General features: G+C 43.6%; 1 protein-coding gene across 9 annotated transcripts in view; it reads left to right on the top strand.

Annotated features, from left to right (window-relative positions):
* RYR3 (ryanodine receptor 3) overlaps positions 1-23,134 on the top strand; it is a 1,450,647-nt gene that overhangs the window by 1,353,721 nt on the left and 73,792 nt on the right. For all 9 annotated transcript variants that reach the window (XM_069208992.1, XM_069208994.1, XM_069208991.1 and 6 more), the window contains 3 exons: positions 4,728-4,770; positions 6,195-6,322; positions 11,712-11,772. In XM_069208992.1, coding sequence (XP_069065093.1) covers positions 4,728-4,770; positions 6,195-6,322; positions 11,712-11,772 — 232 coding nt within the window. The remainder of the gene's footprint in view (positions 1-4,727; positions 4,771-6,194; positions 6,323-11,711; positions 11,773-23,134) is intronic.

Raw genomic sequence — 23,134 nt, 5'->3', positions numbered from 1 at the left:
TTATATGTCGGAATTTTGTCGTTTTGGTCTTATTTTGTTAAGATAAATATTGGCTGTTTTTGTAAACCTGTGTTTAGTCATTTTGTGGTGTTTATACTGTATTACTGTGTGTGTTGGTACAAATACTTTATACCTGTCTCTGAAGTTAAGCCTGCCTGCTCGTGCCAAGCTACCAAGGGGGTGAGCGGGGGTTAACTGAGAGTGATCCTCCTTTACCCTGACTAGAGAGAGGGTCCTTGCTTGGACAGGGGGTAACCTGACTGCCAACCAAAGACCCCATTTCTAACACAGATCATTTGGAGGAGCTACTCCCTCCCTTTCGAATCCTCCCCTCCCCTATGCCTCCATCTGACAACCGGCTGATAGAGGATCATTTGACCTTGCTCTGCAAGGAGGAAGTCACTGCTCATTTGGCCAAGAGAGCCGTAGAGAGAGGGTTCCAATGTCAGAAGTAGGCAGTAGTTGCTATTCCTGCTACTTTGTGATTCCCAAAAAAACAAGGGTCTTTGCCCTATCCTAAATCTGTGAACCCTCAAACTTATCCTTAAAAAGGAAAAGTTCAAGATGCCCACATTGGCTCAAGTCTTGTCTGTCCTGAACAGGATGCCAACTTTCATATCATTGGCACGCTACCTGTGGTTTACAGTAGGCCACGAGCACTTTCAGTTCACCGTGCTCCCCTTTGATCTTACCAGCGCCCCTTGGGTGTTCACCAAGGTAATGGCCACAGCACATCTGCTTAGATCAGTGTTTCCCCTATCGTGATGACTGGCTGTTGAAGGTGGGCTCACTCCAGGCTGTCATCTCCCACCTCCAGACTACAGCGAACCTCCTGCATTCGATTGGGTTCACTGTAAGTGTGCAGAAGTCACACCTGACTCCCTCTGAGACGCTCACTTTCATTGGAGCTGTTCTGAACTCAGTTTAGTCTCAGGCTTATCCTCCCGAGCAGTGAGTCCAGGATATCCAGGCTATGATGCAGATGTTTCAGCCTCTATCCTGGATTTAGGTGAAAAATGTCTCTGAGGCTGCTGAGCATCATGGCCTCCTGCATCCTGCTGGTGACATATGCCAGGTGGCATATGCGGGCTCTGCGGTGAGATCTGAAGTTCCAGTGGGCGCAGCATCAGGGGAATCTCTCCGACATGGTCCAGATCTCAGAGAGAACTGCAAAAGACCTGTAGTGGTGGCTAACGAACCATGATTGGTCAGAGGAAGACCCCTTTCCCTTCTTCAACCAGATCTCACTGTAGTGACAGATGCGTCACTCCTGGGATGGGGCAGCTACCTGGGAGAGGTGGCGATCAGAGGTCTCTGGTCTCCAGTGGAATCCAGACTCCACATAAACATGCTGGAGCTCTGTGCGATCTGACTAGCGTTAAAAGCCTTTCTACCCTCCATCAACCAAATCCTGATGCAGGTGTTCATGGACAACACCACCGCCATGTGGTACTGCAACAAACAGTGCGGAGTGGGATTCTGGACTCTTTGTCAAGCGGTCCTGCATCTTTGGACATGACTGGAGCAGCAGAGCAGTTCCCTGGTGGTTTAGCACCTGGCAAGATCTCTGAACACCAGAGCGGGCGAACTCAGCCGTCGATACCTAGTGGATCACGCATCCATCCGGAGGTGGTGCAAGGTCTCTTTCAGCAGTGGGGAATGCATTGCTTAGATCTGTTTGCCTCTGCCGAAATCACTCAATGTCAGCAGTTTTGCATGCTTGAGTTTCCAAGGCTTCTCCTGCTCAGAGACGCTCTTCATCTTGAGTGGAGCTCAGGCCTCCTGTATGCCTTTCCTCTCATACCACTCCTGACCAGAGTTCTCAAAAAGATCAGGAACGACTTGCCCCAAGTCATCCTTGTGGCTCTGGATTGGGCATGGAGAGTCTTGTATCCCAAGCTTCTCAACATGAGCATAGATCCTCCAATCATGCTGCCCCTTCGAGAGTATCTTCTGTTGCAGCATGGTGATTGAGCGGCGACAATTGACAGCTATCGACCTTTCTCCCGAAGTCTGCAATGTTATTCTGGCAGCCAAGCATCTCTCTACCAAGATAGTCTACATCTGTCGATGGAAGAAATTTGTATTATATTGTACAGAAAAATCTACTGAGCCTCTTTCTGTTTCCTTTTCGGATGTTCTTCTTTTCATTCTTACCCATGCAACGCAGGCTTCCACTCTGGGCACTCTGAAGGGTTACTTTTCTGCTCTGTCTGCCCTCTGGCGGCTTCTTGACCAACCCTCTTTAAATCTCCTTTTGTAAATGAGTTTCTGAAGGGGCTTGTACATATATTCCCCCTTCTCCTTTTAATATGCCTCAGTGGGATTCTTAATTTGGTACTCACATTCCTCATATGTGCTCGCTTTGAGCCTCTGCATAATTGTCCACTCCGGCTGCTCACCATCAAGACAGCCTTTCTAGTGGCAATAACATCTTCCCAGAGGGTGAGTGAGCTGCGGGCTTTATCATTCAAGCCTCCATTCTTGTCTGTTTCCCAGACAGACTGGTGCTTCACACTAGGGCCTCTTTCCTCCAAAAAGAGGTAACACCATTCCATGTGGGACAATCCATCACCTTGCCCTTTTTCTATGCTCCTCCACATCCCTCAAAAGAAGAGGAGTGACTCCATTGTCTAGACCCAAAAAGACCAGTGTCTTTCTACCTTGACCGTACACAAGAGTTCCGGGTGGATGGCCAACTCTTCGTGGGGTATTGGTGAGAAGAAAGGTCGGGCGGTGCAGAAATTAACCATCTCTCGATGGGTCATTCTTTATATCAAAATCTGCTGCGCACTGGCCAAAAAGCACCCTCGTGAGGGCTTACAGGCCATTCCACCAGAGCTAAATCTGCAACCACTGCATTAGCATGTGGAGTCCCAGTCCTGGACATCTACCAGGCAGCAACCTGGGATTCCCTGCACACGCTCACCAAACATTACTGCCTGGACAGTCAAGTCCGCACATATGGGCACTTCGCCTGTTCGGTCCTACAGGACTTCCTAGTTTATAATTTGTCCACAGACCCACCACCGGGGACGGTGTTGCTTGGGTATCTATTCAAAAGTTTGATAATGCATTATCTGGTAGAGACAATATCTAGCAGCTGATGCCTTACCGACTCACCCAACCTCCCCGCTCTGCAGACAGATTTCTAGAGTTAAGGATGATCCCTTTCAGGGCCCTAGTTTGGACACACCAGTGTCGGTGCACTTCATGGCTCCGCGCTCCTGGCGTGTAAAGTTATGAAAAGTAACTGATGTCAGCGCACCGAGGTGGCGCCAATATAAGTAGCACGGACATCACTTTTGGTGCAGACAACGCCAACGACGGTGAGCTGAGATGACCGATGCCACCTACCAGCCCGCAGGGGTATTGCTCACGAAAAATCTTTTGGATCCAGTCTGACGCCTGGGAAATTCAAAGATAATGAATCTGCAGCTAGATTTTGTTTCTATCAGATAATGTGTTACCGAAGGTAAGTAACTTGTTCTTGTGTAGGGCAAACTCTGGAACACCCAGTCCATGCCCAAGGGCAGAACTAAACTACATGACTTTCAAGAAACTTCACCCACCTGAAGTCTTAATTTTTTCATCTGAAGTACTGACCCAAAAAATTGCAGAGGATTCTCCTCCAGACTGTAACAAAGTTTGACTCATTTTCTGTGCATAGCTTTCCATAAGAGTGGAATAGCCTTAAGGCAACCTGCAGCTCAGTACAAAACGCCTAAATAAATAAACACACAAATATGCAGCACTTGGCTGCCTCGGGGCTTTGGCTGTGATGTACCAGATGTTACAGGCTATGAAAGAAGTTTCCTAAGAAGAGAAGTCTGCAAAAAAGAGCCTTCCTGACCCCATAGTGATCTTCACTGGATGTAAAAGGCGTTTAAAGGACATTCCATGGGCCTTGGTCTCTGTGCAAAAAAAGTGCATCTTTTGAACTGTTAGGGGGGCAGAACTGAGTAATCAGAGAGCTAGTGAAGATGTTCTGCTAACAAAGCAACCCCAGGTCCGGTAAACGCAGGAAAGCAAAGTAGATGTAAACCACATATCTTGTATGCATTAAGAATATGATATGGATGCTATAACTATCATCACAAATGCATATACTTGCATTCTAAAGCTATTTTTTGTAACGTAATGAATCACCAAAGTGGTTGAATTAGGTGAGAGAACTGTTTGCTAGGACACTGTCTGTAAAATTTCTACAAATCTCATTGCCACGGATAAGTCTCATTTGATTTGGGTCCCTTGCAGGGGATCGCTTCAGCTTTTTTTCTGTATGGCGATGATAACCTCATGAGCACATTTGAGTAGCAGATAATAAGTAAAGACCTGCCCAGGTAGGGACAATGGAAACCATGTTTACGTGTGCCATGCTCTAATGTAGAAGTCCCTTACCGTGGCTGGGTGGTATGTCATCTCACAAGGATCTTTCTGGACCAACTGAAGTATCCGGACCGTCTTGGACATGGTGACGGTGCCCATGATAAAGGCTGTATTTACATGTAAGAAATGTTCCTTCATTACTCCTCCTCTTCATTGTTCCAGCTGCCCGGCAGCAAAAGACCAAACTTTGTATACCATGAGCCCTCAGGGCGTCTGAGGTCATCGCCTAACCACAGAAGCGACCTGGATTGCCATATCTCTAGACATGCACCTCATCCCTAGATGTGAAAGAATGAAGGCAAGAGCTGAGTTGTTCTCATGTGTTTTCTTTTCTTCAGGTCCTTCCCCAATAACTACTGGGACAAGTTTGTCAAGCGAAAGGTAGGTCCTACAGCACGTGCTGCTACTCATGGAAGTTTGAAATAATGCTGCCTGCTGTGGGTGTGTTTTATGTACGTATTTGTCGTGGTTGATGTGATTTACATCGATAACAGTTAGATGTTCAGTCCTTGGTCACAGAGCGCGATCACTAGGCCCTTCTCTGGTCAACTGCCCATTCCTCCTTCTGGACTACTCATCCACGCTACCCCAACCACATCATTGACTGCAGAACCCATATTCGTTACTTCAAAGTCACTACCAATGCCCTTGCCACACGCTGGAACAGCACTCTCAAAGACGTACCCCTTTCTTCAACTGCACTAGCCATAAAACTTACTCCAGAAGCTATACCAGTTCACCCAACTCTACTACGCATACTCTTGCACAACACTTCACAGAAAAGTAACTTCCACAGTACTGCCAGTATGCTCACCTCTGCAAGAATGATGTATTTACGACTTCCTTCAACAGCACTACCTACAGTGACAGTAATGTTTCCCCACTTTACCTTGTCGCACTGCATCGACCTCCCACCGCACCCACTAAGGGCCTGAGGGGAGGTGACTGAATATTATCTGATTTCTAAACCAGGGGGTAAGTCTGGAGGAAGATGAACCAGTGGAATATTTCCCACCACAGTGTAATGTGTAGAAATCCATCCGTGGATTGCCCTCAGCATCTGCGACGATTTCGGGTTCTCCTTCAAGTGATTTTGTTTAATAGTAATAAGCACTGATTAATCCACCCACTTGTGGGATCCTGGATCATTTTCTAGAAAACAACACAAAAAAAAACTTTTCTTGGCAACCCCATTTTGTAAGTTAATAACAATTTTTGTAGCCCATCTGCAGGCTATTATGGTAGATGTCGTTTACTTTTTCTTTAAAAAAAACATGTAGTATCACCAGAAGGAATTTCTACACCGTCCCTTAAATATCACCTCTCCGCGCCCCCTTTAGTCAGCTACTGTGACTAGCAGCATCTCCTACTGAAGCCACCCCACCCCACCCCCCAGCCCCCCAGAATGCTATCTCCCTTTGAAAGAGAGGGTCGCGCTGCACCGATTTGTTTTATTCTCAATTTACTCTGAATTTGCAAGCACGCCTCGGAGTGCATGGATCCTATTTGAAAAGTCTAGCAGTAATGGAGCCGGGATGCTTCTCATCATTCGGGAGCACTCGCTGTCCCTGTGCTCCGTGTATCCACGGAGGACCGTGCATGGCAACCGCGCTCTGCCAATCAGCCCATGTCCTGCCTGCGCCCTGGTCCGCTGCGAGGGGAGGCCCCCGCCATCACACAGCTGTCCCCAGGCGCCCGCTCCACCAGCGCCGTTTATCCCTAATAGAGTCCAAGGTAGCAGAGAGCTGGGCCCGGGGCCGCCGGGGGTCTGATCTCAGCGTGTCTGCTTCTTCCCCTCCTACCAGGTCATTAACAAGTACGGCGATCTGTACGGAGCCGACAGGATCGCAGAGCTCCTGGGACTGGACAAAAATGCACTGGACTTCAGCCCGGTGGAAGAGACGAAAGCGGAGGAAGGATCCCTCGTTTCATGGTATGAGCTGTACATTGATATTAACGCAACGTAGCTTCAGAGCGAGCAGGGGGCGGCGTGGGGTCAACCTAACCAGGCCAAGAGGCAAGGACGGATTATCATCACGAAAAATGAGAGGAAGTTTAGTATCATCATCAGAGGGAACAAGAGGTAGTGCAAGATCGCCATCAGAGGGAGCAAGAGGGAGTGCAGGATCACCATCAGAGGGAGCAAGAGGGAGTACAGTATAATCAACAGAGGGAACATGAGTGAGTCCAGTAACATCAACAGAGGAAACAAGAGGAAGTGCAGTATCATCATCAGAGGTAACAACAGGCAGTGCAGTATCCTCATCTGAGGGAACAAGAGGTACGGCAGTACCATCAGAGGAATTGTGAGGCAGCACAGTATCTATCAGAGTAAACAAGAGGTAGGGCAGTATCTTTCTCAGAGGGAACAAGAGATATGGTGGTATCATCAGAGGGAACAAGAGGCAGTGCACAATCATCAGTGGGAACAAGGGGATTACAGTAACATCAACATAGGAAACAAAATGGAATACAGTATCATCATCAAGGGAAACAAGAGGAAGTGCTGGAACATCATCAGAGGGAACAAGATGGAGTACAGTAACATCAGAGGAAATGAGAGTACAGTATAATCGGAGGGAACGAGAGGGAGTACAGTATAATCAGAGGGAACAAGAGGGAGTACAGTAACATCAACAGAGGAAACAAGAGGGAGTGCATTATGATCAGCAGAGGAAACAAGGGCGAGTATCTCTGAAGGAACGAACGAGAGGGAGTACAGTATCATCAACAGAGGAAACAAGAGGAAGTGCACTATCATCAACAGAGGAAACAAGAGGGAGTGCAGTATCACCAACAGAAGGAGCAAAAGGGAGTACAGTAACATCAACAGAGGAAACAAGAGGGAGTACAGTATCCTCATCAGAGGGAACAAGAGGAAGTGCAGTATCTTTAGAGGAAACAAAAGGAATGTAGTATCCTCATCTGAGGGAACAAGAAGTAGCGCAGTATTGTCAGAGGAATTATGAGAGAGTGCAGTATCTATCACAGGGAACAAGAGGTAGGGCGGTATCTTTATCAGAGGGAACAAGAGGTAGGGCAGTATCATCAGAAGGAACAAAGGGTAGGGTAGTATCATCAGAGGGAACAAGAGGTAGGATGGTATCAGAGCGAACAAGAGGTAGGGCTGTATCATCAGAGGTAACAAGTGGTAGATCGCTGTCATCAGAAGGAACAAGAGGTAGGGCCGTACTATCAGAGGGAACAAGAGGTAGGGTGAAATCCACATCTGAGGGAACAAGAGGTAGGGTGGTATCCACATCTGAGGGAACAAGAGGTAGGGTGGTATCCCCATATGAGGGAACAAGAGGTAGGGCAGTCTTATCAGAGGAATTATGAGGGAGGGCAGTAGCTTTATCAGAGGGAACAAGAGGTAGGGCGGTGTCATAAGAGGAATTATGAGTGAGGGCAGTATCACCTTTGAAGGGAACTGGAGGTATAGCAGTATCATTAAAGGCATTATGAGGGAGAGCAGTATCATCACCGAAGGGAACAAGAGGTAGGGCAATATCTTCAAAGAAATTAGGAGGGAGGACAGTGTCATCATCAGAGGGAACACAAATGAGCGCTTTATCATCAAAGGAATTACCAGGGAGCGCTTTATCATCGGAGGGAACAAAATATAGGGCTGTATCTTTAAAGAAATTATGAGGGAGACCAGTATCACCATCAGAGGAAACAAGTAGGGCAGTGTAATCAAAGGAATTATGAGGGAGTGCTGAATTATTAGGGAGTGCAGATTCACGTCAGAGGGAATAAGAGACAGGGCAGTATCTTCAAAGGAATTATGAGGGAGTGCAGTATCACCATCGGAGGAGACAAAAGATAGAGCAGTATCTTCAAAGGAATTATGAGGAAGTACAGTATCACCATCGGAGGGAACAAGAGGTAGGGCAATATCTTCAAAGAAATTAGGAGGGAGGACAGTGTCATCATCAGAGGGAACACAAATGAGCGCTTTATCATCAAAGGAATTACCAGGGAGCGCTTTATCATCGGAGGGAACAAAATATAGGGCTGTATCTTTAAAGAAATTATGAGGGAGACCAGTATCACCATCAGAGGAAACAAGTAGGGCAGTGTAATCAAAGGAATTATGAGGGAGTGCTGAATTATTAGGGAGTGCAGATTCACGTCAGAGGGAATAAGAGACAGGGCAGTATCTTCAAAGGAATTATGAGGGAGTGCAGTATCACCATCGGAGGGGACAAAACATAGGGCAGACTCTTCAAAGGAATTATGATGGAGAGTAGTACAAGCATCGGACAGAACGAAAAGCATTATGAGGTAGAGCACTAGCACTATCGCAGGGAATGAGAGGCAGGGTAGTAGCTACAAAGGAAATATAAGGGAGCAGTGCTTACTTTGAGCGGATGGTTTCTGGCACTTAATTGTCAACACATGCACTTATAACAGTCCACTACACAGTGGCACTGTCTGTCTAATTTTGAGATGAGCACAGTAACATTGTTTAATAATTCAGTACACATTAATAATGACTAATACCTGCCACCTAAGCCTAGAGTAAACTGAATGACTAATACTTGCCACCTAAGCCAAGAATAAACTGAATTTTCACGCCTGTAGAAATGTGATGGTTAGTAGTGTTTTTTTGCTACTGTCTTTGGCAGCGCTGGCAGGAGCAATGGGTGGTGCCGGCTGTAGTAGACTTCTGACAAGGGCCCTGCCATTTATTTTCTTATAAATTAAGCACTGTAAAGGAGTGCAGTATCATCACAGGGAACAGTAGAAAGGGCAGTGTGATCCTCAGCAAAAAGAAGGAGATGGGCAGTGCCACCACTGGGAATAGATAGGAGGCCATTATGACCATCAGAGGAAGCAAGAAGGGGAGCATCAACACAGGGAACAAAAAGAAGGCAATATCAACATCACAAACAAGCAGAAACACTATCATCATCACAGGGACCAGGAGTCAGGGCAGTATCATCACCAGAGAGGATACTGTGTGCAGGATAATCAGAGGCAACAAAAACAAGCTTGGTATCACAGGAAACCATAGGAAGTACAGTATCAACACGGAGGAAGCGAAAGTGTAGGATCATCATCACAAGGTACTAGAACTGTAGTATCACAATGAAAAAAAGCATCACAAGGAAGAACAAGATGAGTGATATCACAGGGGACAGGATGCAGTACAGTATCAGAGGAAACAAGAGGGAACATAGTATCAGGATCACAAGGGACAAGATCAGTGCAATAGCATCATCATCAGAGAGAACAAGAGGAAGGGCTGCATCACTGGAGAGAGTGCAAGGAAGGGCAGTATGTCATTGCCAGGATCAAGCGGAACTGTGGTGTCAACAGCACTGGGAGCAACAAGAAAGTATCATCATCACAGAGAACATAACAGGGGATAAGAGGTAGTGCAGACTCCTCATCATAGAGAACTTGAAGGGTGATTATCCGAAGGAACAAAATAAATCAACAGTCGAAATGAAAGAAAGTGCATCATTATAACCACAAGGAGCAAATATTGAGGGAGGTCAGTATTGGAAGCACAGAAATTAAATGAAATGAAATTTGGCTGTTATTGTCATGGACAGGAAATGCAACCTCGTACATACACGTAGCAATATACAATGTTATATTGCAATGTTAAGAATTGAAGTATTTCCAACAAGAGAAATGAGAGCATTGCAATATTATCAACACAGAAAACAACATGAAGAACAAAATTATAAGTATAGGTAAAATGGAAGTGTTGTTTTGGGTTTCCACAAAACACTAGAAAGTGCTATATAACTGTCATACATTAAAAATAGGAAGTAACATTTTATAACCACATGTAACAAGTGGATATGCTAAATTATAATCACCATTACCAGGAAGTAAGAAGTAATATATTAAAATACATAGGAGACTGTGATCCCTGTATAAAAGCATGTTTCTATTTTTCTTATTTGAGGTGACCTGTGAGTCTCTAATCACTTCTGATGAAGAAACAACTGATCTGCTCAAGTGGAACAAGTTTTTATAGTTGTGACTTCTTAATGCCTGCTGTCATAGTCAGCAGCCAGGATCAAAGGCAGGTCAAAGATAATATTTACATATAAACAAGGGAAGCAGAAACTGGTTTACCTTCTTATAACTTTTTCTAAAATGAAAAGGCGACCAGCAGAAAGTAGAAATGGCAACATTTAATTTGTTTAACCTATTGATGATTACAGGGAAGCTAGAATCACTCCATGTTTTCAGGAGTTTGGGGTAACACATTTTTATTAATTTTACGTACATTAAAATGATTGCAGTATCTTGTTGCAATAATTACTAAATGCTTTACTGTGTTTAATTTTGTGCTAAAAATTCTGATTTTATTATTCTTGTCTGCAGTGAATATGATAGAGCAAGACACCAAAGATTTAAGTGGTTTGAGGGAAGCATGATTGTGTGACCATGTATTATTAGGCATAAAATGCCCTGTGCTATGCTCGATAGTACAAACACTGGTAATAATCCTTGATGCAAATCTCAACCTTGCTTCTCAGATCAATGGAGTGTTTAAAGGTTTTGACTTTAAACCTTTTGATGCTTAGGACAATGCTAGGACTTCTTCAAACCCAACACAGAGTGAGGTTGCAACAGAGAGGCAGGTCAAAATTGAAAGGGAATAAAACAAGGGAACAGATACAAGATAAATACATAAGAAAAGGTAGCTGCAAAAATTTGCCCTGAAAAGCAGGATATATTGCAATATATTGAAGCACTTGGGATCTGAAGTTAGTCTCACAGCACGTAGGAGGGAATTCCAAAGGGTAGATCCAATCATACTGACAGTATGGCCTCCACCACTGGCTTTTAGGAATTTGTGGTTGTGACAATAGCTTTGCTTTGGGTGTCTTTGGATGCTTCTTCAGGTGGTGAAGAGTGGTTTAAGTCTTTATTAGAGAGCAGATTTGCTGTAATCATGGTGGAACACCATTACATTTTTTAAATTATTTGAGAGTTACTTCAATGTAACTAGAAGTATTAACAGGAAGTGCAATATTATCACAGGTAACAGTGGAGACATAATAAGCACAGGTGATATTAAGAAGTCCAAAATTTAGTCCACATGAGTAAGTGCTACTCCTGTTATAATTCATAATGTTAGAATGTGTAATATTGTCACAGCTGTCCATAGGAAAGGTAAGATGTAATGAAGAGGCAGTACATTATAATTAGAGATCACAAGTCTGTGTTACCATCACAAGTAACAGCCCAACATGAAATATAATAACTGTGCGGCCTCCGGGAAACAGTTTTTGAGGCACTACTATGTCATCCCCTCTGCAACGCTAAAAGTATTGTGTTTGTGTTCCCAGGTTAAGTTCCATCGACATGAAGTATCACATATGGAAATTGGGGGTCGTGTTCACTGATAATGTAAGTATTATTTGCCTTGCACAACATGAGATTGTGTCTTAAACTTGTTCTCAGTGTTGTCACTGAACATTACTACTATGAGCGAGTGAGAACATGACACAAACTATAAATCAGACACCGAATCACACGTAGGCATCTGTTTGGAGTGAGCAGCAGGCATGTAGTTATCCTGAAAGGTACATTTTCATTTTGATCCTCTGTGGAACTACCAGCTTCCTTACAATGCTGATCATTGTACACAGATATGGATGTCTCTCTGCTGCAGCTACCAGAAGGGTAAAGGCAAGGAACTTATTACTCTCTTCTATGTGTTCTGGGTGAATCAAGGTCCAGTTTGAGTATGTACACAATTACCTACATTTACTCTGGACTTAGGTGTGAACTATTCCAGGAGTAAGAGACACAAATACATGTTATTGATTTGGGACCTTAGAATAATAATAGATGCTGGGATGATGTGTGTAAGAGGTACCTTGTTATAAATACAGGCAGTTGCTGCCGGCCAAGTGCTGTAGTGGTTAGGAGGAACTTCCACATCACTCCTACTCCTCGCTCTCTCTTTCTCGGTCTCTGTCTTAGGGTTGCTCTTTGGCATTTTTACTGCCACTGTTTTTATTTCTGTGTTCTTGTTTTGTTTGCCCCTGATTTCCGGTCTCACCTTGCTTATCTGTGGGCTGCTTTGCTCATGATTCTTGCTAATTTCTTCTGGTTTGCTTGTCACTCTTGCAAGCATGCTCACTGATTGCCCCCTGTTTTTTTTGCCTCTTTGCTCTTTCTGCCTAATTCTCTTACATAATTTGCTAATTTTTCTGCCCTCTTTCTTGACCACTTTAGCACTTTGTGCCCTTTTTTATCCTCTTTTGCCCATTTATGTCCAACGTTCTTTGCCTCTTTGCACTTTTTGCCCATTTATCCAGCATTGGATTTTTCATAGATTCACATGCTTGAATCTTCCCCGTCGTTGAAGTGGGAGTCCCACGGTATCCTGTAAAGCAGTATATAATAATAACCATAGAGTCTACAATGCAAATAGGCCTGAAATTTGCTAGTCTATCCGTGTCATTTTTTTTAAATGGACCAAACTTGACCTATAACCAATCAGGCGACAGCACCCTCTAGAACACTCCCAAGAGAAGCTCCCTTCCTCAGATTTTCACCGCACGTCGAGTGTGAAGGGAGTCTTCCTTAAATCCAATTAAGTCTGATTCTAAAGGCCTCTTTCATCCCTGCAAGACCTGTGGAAAAAAGAGAGTTCATGTGGATGATCCACATAAAAGTTTTATCTATTGCCTTCACCCTACTCATAAGGCAAAAGAATGCAAAATCTGTCGAACTTTCCCACCAAAAACTTTGAGAGACAGAGAAGGCAGATTATTGCTGTGGCTACAGAGAACTAAAGCCCAAAAAAGATCTTCTGATGAGGATAGTGACTCTGTCCCTAAGTCTCATAAAAGGGCTAGATCTCTAGAGAGAGCAGAAAATCCCTCAAAATTCATCACCAGTCAAAGGATTCAAAAAGAGAGAGAAAGAAAATCAGTCCTCTACAGAGGTAGCTTCATCTGCTCGACCTACCCCCTGTAAGCCACTATAGCAAAAATGATAAAAATCTCATGCCTTAATTCCGTCCACAAAGAAATCACCGTTGACGGCAACATCGTCGACGACAACCGCCACCATTGTATCGTCGACGAGACCATCTGCGTCGACAACATCTTTCATGCAGGTTCCACTTTCGTCTACGAGAACCTCGGAGACGCCTAAGACTTCGCTGACGGCACCGTCGACAGCATCATCGTCAGTGACATTCCCATCGTCGACGTGCCCTTCGTCTATGCTCCCATCATTGACGCTCACACCGTCGACGATACCATCGTTGATGGTACCACCGACGACATCACCGTCGACGAGGCTAAAAATAAAAATTAAAATTTGCCATAAACCCACTCTGGCATACAGGACAAACATCTCACACCTGCTTCAAAGTTACCTTCTAAACCTGGGAGAGTCAGAGGATGAAGGACCTTTTGGGCCGGCTCACAGTCCTTTGGAACTCCATATAAAATATCAGGAAGAGGAAGAAAAATATTATGAGGGTGACCAAGGTCAGGACTTTGAGGGATACTATCGTACATCCTCTCCTCAGACGTACACTGAGCAACAGTACTACCTGGAGTTCCATTGTCCACAGGAACACGTATTTATGCCTTGTACATTGAGAGGATCTCCAAGACATGCTATCAGACTACACACAGCTTCCACAAACATGGGTACCACCATCCACCCCACAACGTACAGTTTCTGTTCCGGCATCAAGTATTCTGCTTCCAATTACGCCCAGAATGACACCGCCATCACTCGCTATCTCCCCTCCTAAAGACGATCCTTCCACATAAGGGGATGACACCAGGGAAGAAGGTGAATTACTGTCTCAGCCAGACGACTGGGAGGATTACATCATTCCTACTCCATCTCCACCTCAACACCCTCTGGCCGATTCCCCTCCGGAAGACATTGGGGGTTTTCATTCTGTTATGGAGAGGGCGGCGGAAAGATTTCACCTCCCCATCGCAGTGAAGCAATTGGATTGCTTTTTATACGATTTCAAAGATCAGGAGCGGAAATCAATAAGGTCCATTCCCATCATTGACCACTTAGGGCAGGAAGGTGTTAGAATTATGAAGAACCCCGATACGGTGAGGCAGTCCTACAACGTATTGACAAGAAATACAGTGCTCCTGATGATTATCCTGCATGTCTCACAGGACATCCTAGGCCGGATTCTGTAATCTCACAAGCTGCGCAGAGATGATCTAAAAATCCGGCAGCTCCTATTTCAGTACTACCAGATAGAGCCGGTCGACACCTTGACACTATAGGCAAAAGATTTTCCCTCATGTCGGCCGTTACAGTGAGAGCTGCTAATGCTTTAGCCATCATGGCACATTCTGATAGACAGATGTGGTCCGACATGAAGCCTCTGATTGATCTCATCCCTGAGGAGCAAAGGCAGGATGCAAAAAAGATCTTGCAAGAAGAAGAACGATCCTCTTCTGAGATCATTGACACTGCCGTGGACATATCCTCGACAGGGTTTAGGCAGTTGGCAGGCGCCGCTGTTCTGAGGCGACAGGGTTGGCTCAAAGCCACTTCATTTCGACCTGAGGTGCAAACAAAGATATTAGATATGGCATACGACGGGGATATGCTCTTTGGCAAGCACATAGACAAAGCCCTTTTTGCCATTAAGACAGACACTGACACAGCTAAGTCCCTAGGTGCTTTGCAGTATAGACGACTGCCTTTCAGTGGGGCAAGAGGATGTGTTTCTTCTTCCTATAGAGGTTCATACTATCGCTTCCAGCAGTTTCAACCTTACCAAAAATACAGAGCATTGCGATTGTATCGCCAACCAACTACGGCTTGTTTCTGTAAGCAGGGAGCCCATCGCAGAACTACACATCAACTTAGAGACACAGGACGTAAGCAGTGACCTAGTCGAAGTACCAGCTGCTCTACCCTCCCAGCATCAAGTAGGGGAAAATGTATCCAAATATCTTCACAACTGGAAAACTAACACCTTGGATCAATGGGTATTGGACATAGTGGCTTATGGCCACACATTAGATTTCACAATAAAACCACCAACCAATCCCCCAAAAGGGGCGCATTCCCCGCATCTTCACTTACTGAAGAAAGAGACCAAAGTGATGCTCCTCATGGAAGCGAAAGAAGAAGTTACAATGGCTCAAAGAGGGAAAGGATTCTATTCCCGTTTTTTCCTTTTGTGAAAGAAAACAGGGTAATGGAGACCTATTCTAGATCTCCGGCATCTCAACAAGTTCCTCTGCAAACAAACCTTCAGAATGATCACTCTTTCAGACATATTAAGTCTCCTAAACAACGGAGACTGAGGGGGTCATTCTGACCCTGGCGGCCGGTGACCGCCAGGGTCACCGACCACGGGAGCACCGCCAACAGGCTGGCGGTGCTCCCTCGAGCATTCTGACCGCGGCGGTTCAGCCGCAGTCAGAAGCGGAAAGTCGGCGGTCTCCCGCCGACTTTCCGCTGCTCGGGGGAATCGCGCTCCGCCGCCATGTTGCAGGGGCATTTCCGCTGGGCCGGCGGGCGCTCTTTTGGAGAGCGCCCGCTGGCCCAGCGGAAATGTGAGAACGGCCGCCGCGGTCTTTTGACCGCGGTGCGGTCATTTGTCGGCGGGACTGTGGCGGGCGGCCTCCGCCGCCCGCCACAGTCAGAATCAGCCCCTATATGACATCTCTAGACTTGGAGGATGCTTATTTTTATATCCCCATTCATCCCAAGCATCGCAAATATCTTCGATTCACAGTGGCTGGTACTCACTATCAGTTCTGAGTCCTTCCTTTCGGGCTCAGATCCGCTACAAGAATATTCACCAAGTGTCTAGCCCCAGTAGCAGACGTTCTCAGGAAGCAAGGTCACCAGGTCTTTCCATACCTAGACGACTGGCCACTAAAAGCGTCAACTCCACAAGGAACACTAGCAGCGACAAAAGACTGCATTGCACTTTTTTTAAAAACTAGGCCTCAATCAACGAGAGAACATCTTTCAAAATACCCACTCAGAGAATCACCTTTCTGGACGCACAGCAGAACAAGCCGTTCCTTACACAGGAAAGACAAAATCGGCTAGCATCCTTGGCCAAAATAATATAAAAAGAAAGTTCATTTCAGTGAGGTTGTACTCGCTCCTAGGTATGATATCTTCCAAGATCAACCTAGTACTAAATGCACGTCTCAAAATGAGACAGTTGCAGGAAGAATTACAAGTTCAGTGGAACCAATCGCAAGGTTCGTTCGAGGATCGCATTCTTGTTACGCCAAAGATGATAAGGGCATTGAACTGGTGGGCTCACCAGTCTCATCTTTCTCAAGGCCTCACGTACATTCCATTAGTCCCACAGTTTATAATTACGACGGGTGCTTCAATTGAAAGATAGGGAGGTAATCTCCAAGATCTGCAGATCCAGGGTAAATGGTCAAGCCATCAAAAGCTGATGCATAGCAACAGCTTATAACTCAAAGCCATTTTCCTCACTAAACAGGAATTCCTCCCGAGGATACAAGTGTCTTGAATGCTGGTGCGGACAGACAACACAACCAGCATGTATTATATAAACAAGCAGTGAGGCACGAGATTCTTAACGCTGTCAAAGGAAGCTCAGGTACTATGGGACTGGCTAACAAAACACAACATCTCCCTGAAGGTCGAACATGTTCCAGGTGTGTGCAACATGTTAGCGGATGCACTCAGCAGGACCAACATCGACTGTCACGAATGGGAGCTGGATCAAGCCCAACTAGACAAAATATTTGCGACATGGGGAAGGCCAACTGTAGATCTTTTTGCAACGTACTGCAATACCAAATGCCAGTTTTACACAAGTCGGTATCCCCTCCCAGGGTCTTGGGAGAATGGCCTTTCGATGCAATGGTCCGGGATTTATGCGTGCGCTTTCCCCTCCATCCCAATAATTCCCAAAGTCATGGTCAAGATGAAGACGAAGTCCTGTCGCCTAATACTAATCGCTTCCAGATGGCCCAGGCAATACTGGTACACGGAGCTTCTTCTGATGTCTGAAACCACGCCGGTACGTCTCCTTCCAACCCCAATGCTACTATCAACGCGTCAAGGGGAGATATTACATACAGATCCGACGTCACTGCACTTGCATGCATGGCTACTGAATTCCATGAGTTCCAGCATTTCAAGATTACCCCGGAATGTAGAAACATACTTTCTAAAGTGAGAGCATACAGCACAAACAAAGTGTATCGACTTAAATGGAAGCGGTTCTGTTGTTGGTGTCAGCAACATAACTTACACCCGTATGTGGCCTCTCCAGAACAATTATTACCTTACGTGTTAATGCTAGCAAAATCCGGGCTTGTGCATTCCTCAGTGAAAGTGCATTTGGCAGCAATTTCCACATACAGACGCTCTTCAGACACGGCCTCCCTTTGCTCATCACGATTGATTAAGCAATTCATGATAGGTTTATTCAGGGCCTTTCCTCCAGTAATGTTGCCTCCTCCTGAGTGGCACCTTAACGTTGTACTATCACAATTAATGAAATCCCCTTTTGAACATATACATAAGGCAGACCTCAAGTTCCTGACGTGGAAGATAGCTGTCCTCCTAGCAGTCACTTCCACTAGAAGGGTCAGTAAAATCCAAGCTTTCACTACACAAAAACCTTTTCTGTGTTTTACTGAGGATTTTGTCATTCTCAAAACAAATCCAAAATTCATTCCTAAAGTTCCTTCTCAATTTCATCTCAATCAACCAGTCATTCTCTGAACATATTTTCCAAAGCCATTATCGCCAGCAGAAAAATCCCTCCACACATTGGATGTGAAGAGGTGTCTTAAGTTCTATCTTCAACGAACTAGAACTTTCCTCAAGTCGGATCAATTGTTACTCTCCTACGGACCTGGGCGACTGGGTTCTGCAGTAACAAAGGCAACGATAGCAAGGTGGCTATCGACAACCATTCAGTTCTGCCATTCTGCAGCAGGAAAACCTCTAGAAAGATGGCCTAGAGCACATTCAACAAGGACAGTTTCTACCTCTGTTTGCTGGAGCTCTGTTAGAACAAACATGCCGTGCTGCTACTTGGAAGAGTACCCACTCCTTCACAAAGCACTACTGCCTTCAGTCCACGCATAGGACGGATGTGGCCCTGGGCCAAGCAGTTCTACGACACCTGTTCCACTAAGGTGAGCCTCTATGGTAATGAAGAATTGTATTTCTATTACTGGTGATTATATCTATTGTTCTTGTAATTTTATTATTATTATTATTATTACTGTTACAAGGTAAACATCTCTGGATACAGTGTTGTGTTCCTATGTCTGCTATGTATTTCTGATGATATATGAAATAGAAAATTCTTTCATACCCACCATCCAATTCAATTTTATTATACTGATTGTTATTCTGATTCAAGCATGTGAATCTATGAAAGATCCAAACTGGATAAGAAATGAGTTACTTACCTGTAACTGCAGTTATCCAGTATTGGTATCTTTCATAGATACACATGTGACCCGCCCACCTCCCCTTAGAGGCTCCCTTTTACTGATTCAGGTAACATAATTCACTCTAATGCTGAAAATCTGAGGAAGGGAGCTTCTCCTGGGAGTGTTCTAAAGGGTGCTATCGCCTGATTGGTTATAGGTCAAGTTTGGTCCATTTTAGAAAATGACATGGATAGATTAGCACATTTCAGGCCTATTTGCATTGTGTAATATATGGTTATTATTATATACTGCTTTATCGGATACTGTGGGATTCCAACTTCGACGACGGGGAAGATTCAAGCATGTGAATCTATTAAAGATACCAATACTGGATAACTGCAGTTACAGGTAAGTAACTCATTTCTTCTCTTCACAATGATAGGTAAAGCTGACCTTGAAGGACCAGAAAGCGACATTGCTCTGAATGGTTGGCCACCTCAAGCCAGTTATCCCAGTGGCAACTTTTCTGACTCCTCCAGCTTGAAACCCAAAAAGTAAGAAGGATCGCATGGCCCGCTTTCACAGTCTTTATTCATACTGAAATTGAGATCAAGCAAGCTTTTGCCCTTCTGCTCTGCAGTAGATTTCTATCCACCCTGAGCTCGCCTTGGGATACCTTCATTATAGTTTGACAGGTGTACTGTCCAGTCAAACTCATACCTGCCACTGTGCCCAGAGTTGGTTGCACTCAGCAGGTGCTTGGAACCAGAAGCACGGCCCCCATGGGGCTCGCCCTCCCTACATCCCCAGATAAGTGAAATAAACGATGAGTAGTTGTATTTCACCAACAGGTTGAGGGACCCACACTTACCTCACACCTCTAATATCTCTTCACAGTGCCAGACTACAGTCAAGCTCAATAGGGATATCTTTCCCCACTGATTATGAGAAGCCCCTTCCCTTGGCTTTGGTTTTGCTAGATAGTAGGGAGGGACAGAGGGAAATTTTGTTCATCTATTCATGTGCATCAATAATTAGATGACAAGGCATTTGACTATTCCTGTACGACCTGGTGGTGGCTCATTCTGGGTTATTGTTGCTGCACATCAGCATCAGAATGGTATTGCTTCCAACAACAATTGTTCTGAGTACAGATATACTTGAAGCTGTCCTCACAGGAAGAGGGATCACATATCATTAGAGACAGTACACCCTCCAGTACCTCTCTAACAATACAAAGCTGTCTATGTCTTAATAACACTTCTGGATCATCAGGATACAAATGTCCTGTGCTAAGTAAGGTATGATTAGAACGTAATTAAAAATCATTATGTGATCCGTCTGTTCTGATTGTGTTGTAATTACTAGAAATATATCCTAAATTCATACACATCAAATATCATAAGTATAAATCTAAATTCAAACACATATGTATTGTAGTAATAAATCTAAGACATAAACCTTTAACTTATTTGTAATACTATGGTTCAATTCTCAGCATTGTTAATTATAATAAACGTTAAGTGTCAAACAAATATTCTTAAAACATTATACTATTACTATATACTAATAAAAATTAAGTATGTGTTATGCAATACAGTGGACATGTGAGTGTTAAGTTAAAAAGCTAGTTGTCCGTGAATACTTGGCAATTTTTTAAGTGTCTATTGACATAGTCAGACATACATTCTTCTTAAATGGGAAAGACATTTGTAGTCCAAGATCAGCTAGAGCAACATCATTACATTGCGCCAAATACCCCAACATCCTACAATAAAACCATGACATTTCACACTAAAACAGTTTGTGTGTTTTTTTATTTCCTGCAATAAGTCCTAGTAGTAGTTTCCTTTCCTTTCAAATGCATGTTCAATGAAATGTGAGTTTTTATATTGAATTGAGACATGATTCACCACAGCAGTACCATTTTTGGTGAATACCACATCAGTTTTTCTTAATTCACTTTGAATATTTTTTATATGACCTTCCCTACATGTCATCCCACCACGCATTTTTGCTCTTATCATTGAGAAGATCTATAATATTGTTGTGTCTTTTGATCCTTTTGTCCTTTGTTTCAGGACATGTATCTGATGCGGGAGCAATATTTTCACATACATCTCTACAATATCTGCAAGTAGCAAATGTTCGATCTCTCCCCGGAGAAGTCTTCACTCTTAGCATCAGCCCAACTATGTTTAGGTTTTCCTTCATTTTCATGGGCATACTAATCCAGATATTTGAGGTTGGATTATTTTCTAGATATTTAATACCATCGCCACAATCATAGCTTAGCAATCTGTTGTCCAAAATGTTTAATTTTGGGGTTTTGATATTATTAATTTTGTCATGTCTTAATTCTCCTTCATACATGTAGCGAGCAATGTACAAATCTGGAGTTTCTCCGAGCTATAGTAGATTGTGAATTTCGTTGAGTTGTATTATTGGACACAGCTTTATCACATTCAGACCCGCATATGATCTTTTGGAGTAGAGGCGACCATCTCAGGTGTATGCAAGTAGGTAGAGGAAGTGCTTGACATATTTTTTTTTTACCCTCTAGTCCAGCATGATGAGTCTTCACTTCTGTGCCTGCCATTTCCAGTTTAATTGGCTGCTTAAGAACCAGATATTTGCATAGTATTTCAACCTTTTGTGTGGGCTTGAGTGGTAAATTATCAGATTTTTTAGTCCAACCTGTTAGAACCTCCTTTTGCTGTTTAATGTATGACCTGCGTGAAGATCAAAGTTTGATATGACATCTCTCACTGTCACCTGGATATATGTTCTCAATATTTTGTTTTTCGAATTGCCATTGTTCACAGTTATTCACCAGGGTTTTTGTCTTTATGGTGACATTTGAACAATGTGTCTTTCACATTTAGGCACATATTTATACTTTTTTAGTGCCGCATTTGCGCCGCTTTTGCATCAAAAAGCGGCACAAATGCGGCGCTAAAAAAGTATATATATGGGCCTTAGTTTTAAGTCTTGTAAGTTGTGTTACTGAATTTTTTAATGATCTTCCATTTAGTATGTATTCCTTCCCAGGTGCTACTGAGTACTGCTATGTTGTTGGCAAAGGCTAGAGTAGTGATCTGCTCAATATGTAAAGCTCTTGTTTCTTTTCGGAAGATCACACATTAGGGGTTCCATGGTAATGTTAAACAACAATGGGGAGAACAAATCACCTTGTTTTACTCTAGATTTCATTTTTATTTCTGGTGTAGATTCATTATTTTTACCCTTGAAGAATGTTGATGAATCGGTATACAAGTCTTTTATTAGATCTCAGATGTATGACAGAACTCTGTCTTTCCAGACTCTGAATAATGTGACCTTGGCTGACAGAGTCAATAGCTTTTGAAATGTCTATGAAAACCACTGCAAGTGAGTGTTTATTCCTTCATGCCCCTTTTATGATGTTCTGGAACAGTTTCAGATTTTTGAGACATCCTCCCCCTTTCATGAAGGCTTTTTGTCTGGTAGTCAAATTAACGAACAATGTAAGTCTTTTGTTCAGGATTTATAAATAGCTTCATGAATGCTGTGTTAATTGAAATTGGTCTCCAATTGCCTATTTTGTTTAGTTCATTGGTAAATTCTTTAGAATTAGGATTGAATGGTTCTTTATACATTCTGGTACTCTTCTCATAATGAACAAGTTGATAATATTTTGGGCAGCATCCTTGGTTGTTTTTTGTGGACATTGTAGTAATCATTTAAGCCAATCCTGTCAGCCCCCTTGCTTTATTTAAGTTAGTGTTTGAACGCTTCAGTTATTTCAAGAAGTGTAATTTCCTTACATAGTCATTAAATATTCCATTCTTATGGTATTCTAGGGATGAATTCCGGGTTTTTCTTATTCTCTTTTTCAAGAATATCTTTGTAGTGTTGAAAGATGTCATCAGCACTGATTTCGCAAGTGGCATCTTCTGTACCACCAGTGATTATTCTGGCAATATTATTTTGTTGTCTTTCTTGAACATTGCCTGATATTCTTTATTACTGCCCCTTGCTTTTGCATACAATTTCCTATGTATTCTATTGAGCCTTTTGTTTTTCTTATCCTTTCTTGGTATGTTATTTTGGACTGGGACACTGTTGTTCCTCTTGAGAAGTACTCATAGGATCATTACCAGTTTCACTGCACTGGGGTGTTCATTGTGATTAACTGGCTTAGGACTTATATCACTGGTATTTTCTGAGATATAAATCACAGTGTCATCCATCAGGTCCGTGGCAGCTTCTTGATGCTGTGATCATTGGAATATTTTTGGACTTTTGGTATTCTGTCATTTAGATCATCAAGGTTAGTGATTTTAGGAAGTCTTTGTGCGTTTCTTTTGTTACTTCCATTGATA

Source organism: Pleurodeles waltl, chromosome 9 (assembly GCF_031143425.1).
Source record: "Pleurodeles waltl isolate 20211129_DDA chromosome 9, aPleWal1.hap1.20221129, whole genome shotgun sequence".
In the NCBI taxonomy this organism is placed as follows: Eukaryota; Metazoa; Chordata; class Amphibia; order Caudata; family Salamandridae; genus Pleurodeles; species Pleurodeles waltl.
Note: the sequence above shows the minus strand (reverse complement) of the source record. Positions and strands in the feature narration are given on the sequence as shown.